Below are 14,128 nucleotides of genomic sequence, written 5' to 3' on the forward strand. Positions count from 1 at the left end.
CAAACTGGCTATGGGAATAAAGGGAAACAAGAAGACTTTTTATAAATACATTAGAAGCAAGAGGAAGGCCAAGGACAGTGTAGGTCCACTGGTCAGTGAGGAGGGAGAAACAGTAACAGAAAACTTGGAACTAGCAGAGATGCTTATTGACTTCTTTGTTTCGGTCTTCACCGAGAAGTCTGAAGGAATGACTAACATAGTGAATGCTAGTGGGAAGGGGATAAGTTTAGAAGATAAAATAAAAAAGAACAAGTTAAAAATCACCTAGAAAAGTTAGATGACTGCAAGTCACCAGAGCCTGATGAATGCATCCTAGAATACTCAAGGAGCGGATAGAGGAGGTATCTGAGCCTCTAGCTATCATCTTTGGAAAATCATGGGAGACAGGAAAGATTCCAGAAGACAGGAAAAGGGCAAATATAGTGCCCATTTATAAAAAGGGAAATAAGAACAACCCAGGAAACTACATACCAGTTAGTTTAACTTCTGTGCCAGGAAAGATGATGGAGCAAGTAATTAAGGAAATCATCTATAAATACTTGGAAGGTGGCAAGGTGATAGGGAACAGCCAGCATGGATTTGTAAAGAATAAATCATGTCAAACCAACCTGATAGCTTTCTTTGATAGGATAACAAGCCTTGTGGATAAGGGACAAACGGTGGATGTGGTATATCTAGACTTTAGTAAGGTGTTTGATATGGTCTCGCATGATATTCTTATCAATAAACTAGGGAAATACAACTTAGATGGGGCTACTATGAGGTGGGTGCATGACTGGCTGGATAACCGTACTCAGAGAGTAGTTATTAATGGTTCACAATCCTGCTGGGAAGGTATAACTAGTGGGGTTTCGCAGGGGTCTGTTTTGGGACCAGCTCTGTTCAATATCTTCATCAACGATTTAGATATTGGCACAGAAAGTACGCTTATTAAGTTTGCAGATGATAGCAAGCTGGGAGGGGTTACGACTGCTCTGGAGGATAGGGTCATAACTCAAAATGATCTGGACAAATTGGAGAAATGGTCTGAGGTAAACAGGATGAAGTTTAATAAAGGCAAATGTAAATTGCTCCACTTAGGAAGAAACAATCAGTTTCACACATACAGAATGGGAAGCAACTGTCTAGGAAGGAGGATGGCAGAAAGGGATCTGGGGTTTATAGTGAACCACAAGCTGAATATTAGTCAGCAGTGTAATGCTGTTGCAAAAAAAGCAAATGTGATTCTGGGATGCATTAACAGGTGTGTTGTGAGCAAGACACGAGAAGTCATTCTTCCGCTCTACTCTGCCTTGGTTAGGCCTCAGTTGGAGTATTGTGTCCAGTTCTGGGCACCACATTTCAGGAAGGATGTGGAGAAATTAGAGAGGGTCCAGAGAAGAGCAACAAGAATGATTAAAGGTCTAGAGAACATGACCTAAGAGGGAAGGCTGAAAGAATTGGGTTTGTTTAGTTTAGAAAAGAGAACACTGAGGGGGGACATGATAGCCATTTTCAGGTATCTAAAAGGTTGTCATGAGAAGGGAGAAAACTTGTTCATCTTCGCCTCTGAGGATAGAACAAGAAGCAATGGGCTTAAACTGCAGCAAGGGAGGTTTAGGTTGGACATTAGGAAAAACTTCCTAACTGTCAGGGTAGTCAACCACTGGAATAAATTGCCCAGGGAGGTTGTGGAATCCCCATCTCTGGAGATATTTAAGAGTAGGTTAGTTAAATGTCTATCAGAGATGGTCTAGACAGTATTTGGTCCTGCCATGAGGGCAAGGGACTGGACTCGACCTCTCATGTCCCTTCCAGTATTCTATGATTCTATGTCTGCATCTGAGGACACTAGTCTATTTTTTGTGTATGAGAAGGCTCATACACCCGAATTAGCCTTGCCTGTATACAGGATTAAATACCATCAACTTCTCAACTTCATCTTTCAGTGATGTTTTTTCTTGGCTACAGAATTGGATATTATTATTGTATATAACACATATTTTTATCTATTTCAGATAAACTTTATATGGGACCAGGACAACTGTACCATGATTTGCAGAACCTTTTACATGATTTGAATGTAGTCAGTCAAATAAGTCAACTTATAGGCAGTCTTAAAGGAAACTATCAGGTAACCAAAGCCTGACTTATTTTCAAAAAATACGTCCTGTCATAGAACTGTAGAATCAATCCGTCCTTCCTGAGAGCTCTATACAGCATTCTTTACTTCTCCTTGAGGACCATATAATATTTTTAATTTCACTAATTAATTTACTGTTAAATCTTTAGAGTTATAAATAGATTGCAGCTGACTTTCTAATCATGTTTTTCTTTGTAGTTTTTATGAGTGGGTAGTAAAAAAAAGTATGTGCATTTGCCCAATTGGTGCTAAACTAATCTGGATACTAAATTACATCTCAATTCCTAAGAAAAATGCTTTTCTAGGATTAGGCTATGTAGTTGTGGGAAGATTATTTTACACTGCTGCTTTAGCTAAGGACAGTAACACCCACCCCTAACCCCTAGTCTCAGATTTTTTTGTGATGATGCAATAGTTAAAATTGGGTGAATACTGTAAAATTATTCATGAGCATTCATTTGTATTTTTACATTAATTTGCTTAAGATGTGTACTACATTTGTGTTCTTTCCACCATATATTCCAGCAAATAGTTTTATTATTGCTAACCCTTAATATTAAAAATTACGAGTCAGGCCTCCAAAATATGGAGGTTGATTTAAAAAGTATTAAATTTTACACACAGGATTTTTTAAATTCAGCCTCTGGTTTTTGAGCTTTAATAATGTATTAGGGACACTTTTACTGGCTTTTATCTGCAACTATGGAGGCTAGAAACTCATTATTTTAGTAAATGAAAAATGAGATTCTCACATAATCCCTTGTCTCCAGAATTGCAGCATTAAATAAAATATAAAATATTTCAGGACTTGTGATAAAATTGTTGGCAACCTTGCAAATGTACTATTAGGAATTTTCATGGAAACAATTATTTTTAAGTGAATATTGCAAAATACTTATAGAAAGTTAATTTCATGTGCACTGTTGTGAATATTCAGACAGTAAACTAGTTGGGAGCATACAATGCCATGCCACCTATGTATTCAATCAAAGGAGCACCAGTTGTCAGTATTGAATACTTAAGCAATACATGCAGGTAGTAAAGGAGAACTGTTCATATTTGTTTGACGAATAATCTCTCTTTGTGATAGAAACTGATTTATATACATTTCTTGGCTATTTGAAATTAACCTCCTTCAGTGTATGGACTTATCAATCTCATGATTGCTTTGAGGGTATCAGATCTAACCCTGCAAAGTGACTGATCACCTAACTCAAAAAGGTGTTGTCTCTGCTACCTAATATGACAACTCCCAACCGCACAAAGAACTCTCAAGATGGTTAAACAAATACCTCTGATATGAATATTTGAGCAAATGTGGTATTTATACAAGGATTGAACTCTTTCTTTTCCTACCAAAAGTTTACCAAACAAAACTTGGCTCATATAAATATCCACTGAAAGGTAATAAAAGGGTACTGAATACAGCTAAAGCAAAGTCATACTTTATATTCCATCAGATGTTTGTGAATGTGCTCTGCTATATTCACCCCACTGTCCATGCAGCACACCCTTTGAAAGTTGGATAAAACATGTTGAAGTAAACATTTGTCAAATCCTTTTGAATGGCATTAACAAATCTGTGTAAATTATTTATACAGAGAAAAAAAGGTTAATGTGTCATGAATAATTTGTTGTAGTGTATATTTCATCCATGTCCAGTGGCAGACTTAGCTTGAGGAATAATGTTTGTGTTGTTCATAGACACTTTTTTCTTTTAATCTTGCAGAATTTAAACCAATCAGTGGCCCATGACTGGACATCAGGTTTACAAAAACTTATACTGAAAAAAGAAGATGAAATCAGAGCAGCAGATCGCTGCAGAATTCAACTACAGCTTCCAGGGAAGCAGGACAAGTCAGTAGAAATTTTAAATCTAAAACATTATAAGTACATATAAGCACGAGAAAGGAATAAGAGTTCATTGTGTTCCTTAGCATTCCCTAGCCCTGTGTCCTATACTTATTAGAACAAGAAGCTTCATTTCATGTTAGAGATGGAAAAGTGATTATTATTTTTTTAATGTCTCACAGGTCTGGGCGGCCAACTTTCTTTACTGCAGTATTCAATACATTTACTCCTGCTATCAAACAATCTTGGATCAGCAATTTACAAATGGCTAAGCTTGCTCTTGGTAAGACATAGTTTCCTTAAGCTAAAAGAAGCACTGTATCAAGTTGAGAGAATATTAACACTTTCTCTAGATAGTATTTAGTTTCCAATATAATGTGTGTTTATTTATGGAAAGACTTACTGTAAAAGTTGGGTATCAAGATACAGCATATATTAATAAGCGTGTAACACTAAAGATTAAAGATGCTTTAAAAGAGAGCAAGGGATTTTCATAACTTAGAACTGTAATTAGCACAGTATGCTAATAGAGTTTGAAATAATTTTTGCCAACTTGAGATGCTAACCAGTCTGTGGCATAGTAAGTAACAACGCAACCATGTGCCAGAAAGATTGGAAGAGCCATTGCAATCTAAAACTGTGTTTCCAAACCAGTTCACAAGACTTTTTCAAACCCATTCCTTTCAAAGTGGAATTTCTCATTTTTAGTTTTATCCTAAGACTAAATTGTGTTTGGGAAGTTTCAACGAAATCAATGGAGCAGTTTTATCTGTCTGAACATAAAGAAAACACTCATACAAATGTAGGGATGGAAGGCACCTTGCCATGTCATCTAATTCATTCCCGCTATGCTGACACAAGGATTAAATATGAATGTATCCTTCAGGAAGGATTTGCAGGGGAAGCCTCCAGGAAGTTTCCTGGAGAAAGGAAAATGGCAGCACACATGGAACCATTTTTGTTTCCACTTGTTTCCCACATGACGGGAGAAGAAAAAGGGCAGTGCACGGAGCCACTTTTCACTCCTCTTGTTCCCTGCATGCTGGAGATGGGGGAGAGACTTGAGGCTTTCTCCCCCTGGCTCTCCTCCTCCTCAAGGAGCCGGCACTGGTGTTCCAATCTTCTTGGGTTCCATAAGGCTGTAGCACAGCTCTGGCTCCCTGATGTGGGGAGAACTGCGGGGATTGAGCTGGGATCCCTGAAGAGCCATATCTGGCTCCCTATTTGGTTCGCAAGCCAGTTTGCCAATCCCTGATATAAAGTAATACCTCCTTTCCTTTTTCTCTACCTATCCTTCCTAAGCAAGCTGTACCCTCCTATACCTATATTCCAGTCATGTGTATTATCTTACCAAGTCTCTGTGATATCAACTGTGTCATACCTATAATAGCATTTCAAGTTCTTCCTGCTTATTTCCTACACTTCTTGTATTTGTATACAGACAGCTAAGATACTGATTGATTTTGCCCCCCAGTTCTGCCTTGTCTCTTCTTTATCCTTGCTATTATAATCCATGCCCTCCCCAATTTCTGATCTGTCTTCCAGATCTCCATGTTTTTCACTTACATGTTGGCTTGGGCACCTGCCCCCATGGACCCTAGTTCAAAGTCCTCTTCATTAGGTTTCGGAATACTCTCTTCCCTTTCCTCAATAAGTGGATCCTATCTCTTCTTACTAGTCTTTCTTCCTGGGATCAGCATTCCCTGGTCAAGGAAGCCGAAGCCCTCGTGATACCATCTTTGCAGCCAGGCATTCACCTCTATGAATTTATGTAATTCTTTTTTGAACCCTATTAAAATTCTGGTCTTCACAATGTCCTCTGGCAAGGAGTTCTACAGGTTGACTGTGTGTTGTGTGAAGAAATACTTCTGATTGTTTGTTTGTTTGTTTGTTTGTTTGTTTTAAACCTGCTACCCATTAATTTCATTTGGTGACCCCTAGTTCTTGGGTTATGGGAATAAGTAAATAACTTTTACTTTTTTCATTTTTGTCCATGCCAGTCATGAATGTATAGACCTCTATCGTATCCCCCTTTGTCTCCTCTTTTCTAAGATTAAAAGTCCACATTTTATTAATCTTTCCTCATGTGGAAGCCATTCCAAACCCGTAATCATTTTTGTTGCCCTTTTCTGAACTTTTTCCAATGCCAAGATATCTTTTTTGAGACGAGATATGCATGTGGACAACTCAAAAAATAAATGTGTTTTTAAACATCAAACTTGAAGCGTATCTAATTCTCAATGAAGGTGAATGCTTTTGACATTCCTGAAATAATTAGATTCCAATGTGTCCTTTTATAAACAATTTAAAAGGATATATTGGCATGTAATCTGTCGCATTTTTGTAACTGTTTTCCATACACTGGAATACATTTTCAAAGATGACTAATGATTCTAGATGCCTGAATCAAGGCACCTTTGGACAGCCTGATTTTCAGAAGGCATGTGCTCAACTGCCCCTGAACATAAAGACCTTTTAATGTACTTTTGATGGATAATATCAATGTTTATTTTTAAGCATTTTTTTTCAGTTTAAATTTTCACAATTGTATATAATTATTTTAAGTGTTTTATTAGTGTTTTAAAATTTCACAGTTGTGGGTAATTATGGGACTAGAGGATGGAGAGTGTCAGATTTTAATAGTTTAATCACAGTAGACATTGAGATTTAGAACATTAATATTTTATAATTTTTAAAATAATTTTAAAATATCACATGCACAAAATACAAAGTTAAAAGCCTGATTTACTTATTAATATACTAGAGTTATTAGTGAACTCTAATAAGGCAGTCTATCTGTAATTTTATTATCAATAGAAATAATTTTTATCAGTTTGTGTGTTTATGGTGACATTGATTTTTACCAACATTTTTCAATAAAAACTTAATCCTTCCAAGCCTCAGCCTAAGATAATATACATAGATATAGATATATAAGTATGCGCATTCAGCCCCTTCAAATGAAGCTCCCTCTGGAGACCCAAGTTTGGTGTATGTTCAAAAACAGCAATCTGAATGAATGATGGTGCTTGACTTGTCATTTATTACCATTGACACTTATCATTGTTTATATTCAAATCACATATCTTCAACTATTTTCAAAGACAGTTCTCTGCAGTAAGTTAATTTGGATGAAACTCTCACTAAGGAAAGATTAAGTTTTCAACCTTTTTTTCAATTTTGAATGAAGGTGTGAACCCCTTTGGAAATCTTAGATATAATCTGCAGACCAAAGAGGTCCAAGGACTACAGGTTGAAAACCACTTGTGTAGAGGCCTCATTGCTTGATATTTACAAATCTAATCTCTTTCTATGTTATCCAAGCACAATAATGTTAATTTTTTAAAGGGTTTATGTTTGTTTTCAATGTAACACAATTTAAAAATCTCAACTAATTTTCTTTAAAATTCCTTAAAATAATTCACCTATGGGGAATGGAAAATTCCAGGCCAAAAGCAACATCTTGGGGAGTTATGAATGCACAAAAGTATAGGCTTAGAATGTAATGATCTGTTGTTATAGGAATAGCATGTGATTATAATAAGTATCTTATTCTGGCAGAGATAAGGCAGAAATCTGCTGTCAGATTTGGCAGCAATTGAGAGAGATCTGATAACATTTTAAAATTTTTCTTTTTCCTTTTTTAAGGATTTTATCTACAAGTTCATAACAGTCAGCAAGACTCCCTTAATCAAATCCAACAGTAACAAAGCTCATTATGTATTAACAAACAGGCTGAGATTTCTGACATATTTTGTGTTGTATGGAATGAAATTTAAGAGCGGTACATTGTTCATTCCAGATTTAAATGTCAATATATATTACTTTACAGATGTCACATAGCTCTCCACTCGCAAAATACATATGGGATAACAAATATTATTCTGCTAGGGATTAAAAGATTGGCATTCCACTAGAACAGTTTGTTTTATGTATATTTTTAGTGAGATGTTAGCAAGTATTAAGTGAAAGCACTGCAGAGTATTTTTACTTTATGTCATTACAGCAGAGGAGAACTTCCTGGGGTGGTTCTGTTTAGAAGATGATGGGAATCAGATAAAAAAAGAGAAGCATCCTCTCCTTGTTAGACACATGCCAGTAACAGTGGCCAAACAACAGGAATTTAAGGTGAATAGTGTTGATATCTTAAGAAATACATGAGAGCTCACTGCTTAGGATATAGCATACAGTCACAACTTACTTTGTTTAGTCACGGCACATTTGTTTGTTTTGACTCAGGCTTGCTTCTGCTAATATGGTTCTTACGTGACGGTGCAGTTTTGTTTTTAAAAGTGACATCAAAATTGTAGTTGTGCTTACTGGGTCTTGCCTGAACTCTGTACAAAGTCATCTGCTGTTGACTTTAGTGACAAAAATAAATGTATGCTGCTTTTCACTCCTATTTGCATTTCAAAGCCAAAATGACCAAGAATGAGTGATCAAGTTATTATTTCTGTCTGTGCAACAGCAAAGCTGTTTAATAAAAGTCGGTCAGCTACAACTGTGCAAACATGTTGAATGCAATGGGCTTGTCTGGATTCTACCAGTAGCAACATAATAGAGTCATGTAGGTGTTTTCTGAAAGCTTAATTAATCCTGCAAATCTTCATTATTATGGTGTATGAGGGGGGAAGGAGTCTTGACTCTTCATCACAGGTGAGTTTGCAGGGCTGGAAGTTAGACAGCAGTATGGATGATTGAATAATTTTTTACTCAGAGCCTACTGACTGCCAATCAAATTTAATTTTAACATGTAAATTAAGTCCCAGCTGCTGAGATTGTATGAATACAATAGAATCTCAATGTACCTAAAAAATAAGAAAGTCTGTAGTCCTTATAGTTGCAAAGAAAACTTGAAAGTATAACTTGTTACAATAAGTACAGTGACATAAGCCTGAGTTTGCAGACAGCCTGAAACAATAGTACTGAGATATGTCATTTTCTCTGTGCATCTGAAGGAGGGCGTTAATACTAAAATAGGGGGCACTACAATTGGCACCTCTGACAGGAGGAGAGTGTAGAACACCCAGGGATGGGGCCCGCCTACCACCATCTCTACTGCTCCCAAGAGATGGGGGCCCTGCTGTCACACCTGAAAATAGTGTGGAGAGGCCTGGCCACTACTTGGCAGAGCTATCTTCCTATCTCCTGTGTCTGTGCAGTGGGAAAGGCTCCTTCTACTGTTTTTTTGTGGGCCTCAGTATAGGGGCAGGCCACAGGAGCCTCACGCCACACTGTGCAGAGGACCTGATGGTCTTGTTTATCTTTCAGTATGCCAAACGTACAGGTTTAGAGTACATGGATGCTGTTACTGCTTTAAAGCAGATTTCCTATGAGAGGCCCTGATCTTATAATCTTGCCCTATTGGGAGCTAAACTTACCACTATTTTAGTTATAGAAAACTTCATCAGGTTTGACCAAGTTATGAATAATGACACAGAAAGGCAGCAAGCAGCCCAAGAGATGTCCAAACCTCACCTGCTTTCTCTGTCTCCAACAATGGATGAGGCGATCACAGCCTGCAATACACTTCCCTGGTGTTTGCAGTTTCACCACGTGTTGGAGAGCAATGAGCTGAATTGGACTAGGAGAGTTCTTGTTATTCTTGTTCCTTCAGTGGCCACCTCTTACTCTTTCAATGGGCCACTATGCAAACTGATGTAGGTTTGATGGAGAAGGCAGATAATAAAACTTGCATTTGAGAAAACAATTAATAAATCCTGATGTGGGCATCTAGAATCAGTGACCTTATTTACAGAAGTGCTGTACACCCAGCAACCACCATCGACTTAAGGGGACTTGCTGGGTGCCCTGTATTTTTTTAAATCAATCAATTTATATACGTATCTAAGGTAGAATTTTTAGGTGCTTAATTTATGCACTCAGTTTTAAAATCTTGTCCTTTGTGAGGAGACAGTGCTATGCAGCAATGAGTTTAAAAATCGCCTTATTTCTTAATTTTTAAATTCTTCAGTTTTATCTAAAGTTTTTCTGTCACATCCTATTGTACCAGCAAATTCCAGAACTTTTTTCTTTATTAGAGAGAAGACAGTTAGTGAGCATTTTAGATGAAACCACCTATCTAAAAGCATACATCAGAAAATACAGTTTTACCTAACTGAATAAGATATGTGTATAAATGCTAGTGTGGATTAATTAAACACATTTTAAATGTGTATATAACCTTTATTGACTAATCCCAGACATGTTATACTGAGGATGTAAATCCATTACGTCTCATGAAGCTCCCAGTTCTGCAAAGCATTTAGTATGGTACTTAAGTACTTTGCTGAATTAGGATACATTTAAACATATGCTAAAATGCTTTGTTTAAATGGGACTTTCATCAGAAAAGATGGCTGCATCTGCTTCATTGTAAATGCCAATCATTTTTCATTCTTTTTTCAAGATTGAATGTGCTGCTTATAATCCTGACCCTTACTTCTGTAGTGAAACTGAGCCAGATACTTGTTCCATGGAGCATGGTTTCCTGTGGGTAAGTTAGGTCTTCAAACAACAAGTGATGGGTGATTTTTTTCAGTCTTTCTTACTTATTTTTCTATAAGAACACAATATATGGCTTTAATTTGCATGCACATTCTGAGTGACTAAATTCTACAAAAATTCCAGTAGTTTTGTCTCTATAAGTTTATTACGTGTGTGTGTGAGAGAGAGAAAGCGTGCATGTGTACAAATTATTTGGTAGAAATTACCAAGTATTCAGTCTAGCCACAAGTGAGTCGTGCAGCTGATCTCAAATGAGTTTCAGTAAAACCTCATATGAGACCACAACACACTATCATCCATTCCATAATTTAGGAACTTGTAAAGGATTCTAAAAGAAATCCCATTAGGGCTATTTTTTATATTCTCTAAATGTAAAACTAAAGAGACATAATACTATGAACCCAATTACAAAGACATTTCTACAAGCCAGAAAGTATAGCTAATGGATATTTTTTTAGAAACTTCTACCAATTTTAATAGTTTTTTCCATACATAATCATGTTGTGATTTTTCTTTTTTTAGAGGCTGATATTTTGGGACCATTCAGTAGTAGAAGTAGAAGCAAAAGATAGAAATAGTCTTTTTCAAAGGTCTGATTTAAGATGATCTGTGTAACTCACTTGTGACTTTGTAATTATGAATATAGTCATCACATACTCTTGGCAATAAAATCTTTATGGCATACCAGAATGTTTTCTTCTTCTCTTATATATATTTAAAGTATTCCTATATACACATTTCTTTCTTTGTCCTGAAGGGGGAGATCTCTCAGCCTTCCTGCTTCTCTAATGCACATTGATATGAAGTGCAGAGCTAGCAATATTTGGGTTTAAGGTCCATTGTCTCATGAACCAAGAGGGATAGAATTGGATAGTTAAGAATATGGGGAGCTCCTTTCTATTGTAGGACTGTGCTTGTTTTTGGCACTCTAATTACAGAATATATTTAGCCTTAAATTTCCAGCTCTCGAGTTTATAGTGAAACTATTGCAGTTTTCTGAAACGTATTAGTTACAGAAGCATTATAACACACAAATATTTTGTGTTATATTTGTATTACATTGCCTTATTTATATAGACATGTCTCCAAGGGTAAACAACCTTTCTTTTGAAAAAGAAAGGTCAGAACTGTGTATACAAGTGTGCTCGGGAATCCAATTTCATGTTCTTTTTCATTAGTTTAAAATACATTATAGTTGCTGTTTAATGATTTTCTTGTAACTTTCTTTGTGTGCTAAATTAAGACATGAAAGCTCTTTAAAGCGCTTCAAATGTGAGAAGCTGTCTTTAATTAGTTTGCCATGTGTTTATCATGGCTAACTGTGATCTTACTATGGAAGGATGTTAATCTCTTCTTTTCTCATCACTCTCTAATTCAGATTGGCAGTTGCACTAATCAAATGGGCCAAATTGCAATTGTCTCATTTCAAAACTCCAGCCCCAAGGTTATTGAGTGCTTCAATGTGGAATCACGCATTCTCTGCATGGTATACATTCCAGAGGAGGAGAAACCGAAAGAATTAAATGTGGCTCTTGAGTCTGAAAATGTGGTTTCAAAAACCTCAAATGTGCCTACTGTCTGCTTGGGCATGGAGGAAGGAAGGTGATAGTCAATTTCAGTTTATTGCATATCATTTACTTATTCATTTCTTTTATTACTCTGCAATAAAGATTGTTCACCCACTGCTACCTGTACTTCAGAAAATTATATTAAAATCACAGCTATGAGTAAATGGACTCTTTAGTTATCTCAAAATACTGTCCTTTACCCCAGCAACAACATACACTTAATAAAAATTAACATCCACACAACATTTTTAAAAACTTACCATACATGGGATAAAAACCAGAGAAACTAACAAATACCTCTGTAGAAGAAGGGTTAATTCCTGTAAATAATGTAATTTCTGTAAGTTGCAAGTATAGATTTTTAAAGTATATTCCATCATTCCATCATTTTAATAATCAGGAGAGTTTGAAAATGATGAAATGCTGTTAGTAATACAACAAGCAAAGAATTATTTACCTGTTCCAATGAAGGATTTGACAAATTTGTCTTGCTAATAAGATAGAACATGTTGATATTGTTGATCTTGTATGAACTGAGTCCTTACACTAGGTCATGTCTGTATAATAGAGGAAAACAGAAATAGGTTTCTGTGAGATTTTTGGTATGGTCAGTAAAGAATTGTTGCTGTATCTATTGAGAGTATAGTAATGAGAAATTGTGTGTTCTTCCTGTCCTTGTAAATAAGGGACTACTCTTTCAAAAAAAAATAATGCTGTATATGTTCTAAATTTAAAAGAAATATGGCATAATCATACTAGTTACCTGAATGTGTAAACTGATGTTCATGTTAGAGCTACCTATTTACACATCATTTCTGGCATACCCATCATAATCATATATAGGAGCCATGACATAGAATTTTAAAGTAAATAGATTTCTGGTACTGAACTATATTCTTCTTCCTTCTGTCAGGTAGAACTGTATCCAAAGCTCATTGAAGTCAATGAAAAGACTTCACTGGGTTTTGAATCAGGCCCTTGAGTGATACCACTATGGGTCCGATAAGGAAAGTATCTTGGTAGAAGGAAAGTCTCTCCAGATGAGGTGAAATCTCCCTAAATCAAGGAATTTATTGCTTGGGCCTAAAGTAATAATGAAAATGACAAGATGTACTGCTTTTTTAGCACAATAAAATACCTTTATTTTCTTCTAATACTTGTATTGCCTTTTGTGACCTTTATAATAAGAACCAAACAAGAGCTACTCACTTTTTTCTCTTGACTTTTTTTTTGTAGTATTTCTATTTATAAGAGTCATCAAGGCTCAAAGAAAGTCCGACTTCAGCACTTCTTCACCCCTGAAAAATCAACTGTCATGAGCCTAACGTACCTGTCACAGTACTTGTTTGCTGGTCTGGTTAATGGGAACATTGCAATCTACACAAAAGCAGAAGGTAGAGTAATAACATCCTGAGGAACTCCTGTGTCAATATATTTTGGCAGAAGCAGATTTCCACTAGCATATTTTTCTTTTCCTGAAAATCTTCTGAATTGAAGTTACTACGTTTTGTTGCAAACATTTATTTTTGGAATGTTTTCTTTACAGACGTAGGGCTTTTGTTCTTTCCAAGGGGTGGTGTGGGCTTGGCTGTTAGTCCTGATTTATTGCTGTTGTTTTAATATTGTTCTTATGCACATTATGGTATCTGTCAGACGCCCCAGTCAGGATCAAGACCCTATTGTACTAGCTAAGGTAAGATACATATAAAGACTGTTCCCAGACCAGAGAGATTACTATACATCAGGGATGGGGAACCTATGGCCCACAGGCCACATCTGACCCCCTGGCTTGTCTTGATTTACATGGCTTGGGCAGAAGCACTGGCTTCCTGCTGCAGTGGGAAGCAGGAGAGAGCTGGCACTAAACCCTCTGCATGGCCTGCTGTGCATGGTGGTGGGGGAAGGAAACAGTTCTGCATGCTGCTGTTCTCCCTTGCTCCTGGCTGCGGGAATGGCAGCTCAGGGATGCTAGGGCAGGGAAGATCTGTTGCCAGGAATCCATTGGCCTTAGTGATTCTGGCAGGTAGATAGAATAATTTTTCTGTTGCCCTAGTAACCACCTCTTGGAGAGGTGGATTTA

General features: G+C 36.6%; 1 protein-coding gene across 7 annotated transcripts in view; it reads left to right on the forward strand.

Moving 5' to 3' along the window:
• Positions 1-14,128, forward strand: part of ARHGEF10 (Rho guanine nucleotide exchange factor 10) — a 190,385-nt gene that overhangs the window by 110,113 nt on the left and 66,144 nt on the right. For all 7 annotated transcript variants that reach the window (XM_075923594.2, XM_006137773.5, XM_006137774.5 and 4 more), the window contains 7 exons: positions 1,998-2,113; positions 3,852-3,979; positions 4,156-4,256; positions 7,980-8,101; positions 10,383-10,469; positions 11,859-12,082; positions 13,285-13,442. In XM_075923594.2, coding sequence (XP_075779709.1) covers positions 1,998-2,113; positions 3,852-3,979; positions 4,156-4,256; positions 7,980-8,101; positions 10,383-10,469; positions 11,859-12,082; positions 13,285-13,442 — 936 coding nt within the window. The remainder of the gene's footprint in view (positions 1-1,997; positions 2,114-3,851; positions 3,980-4,155; positions 4,257-7,979; positions 8,102-10,382; positions 10,470-11,858; positions 12,083-13,284; positions 13,443-14,128) is intronic.

This window comes from Pelodiscus sinensis, chromosome 3, assembly GCF_052426305.1.
Source record: "Pelodiscus sinensis isolate ZL-2025 chromosome 3, ASM5242630v1, whole genome shotgun sequence".
NCBI lineage: Eukaryota > Metazoa > Chordata > Testudines > Trionychidae > Pelodiscus > Pelodiscus sinensis.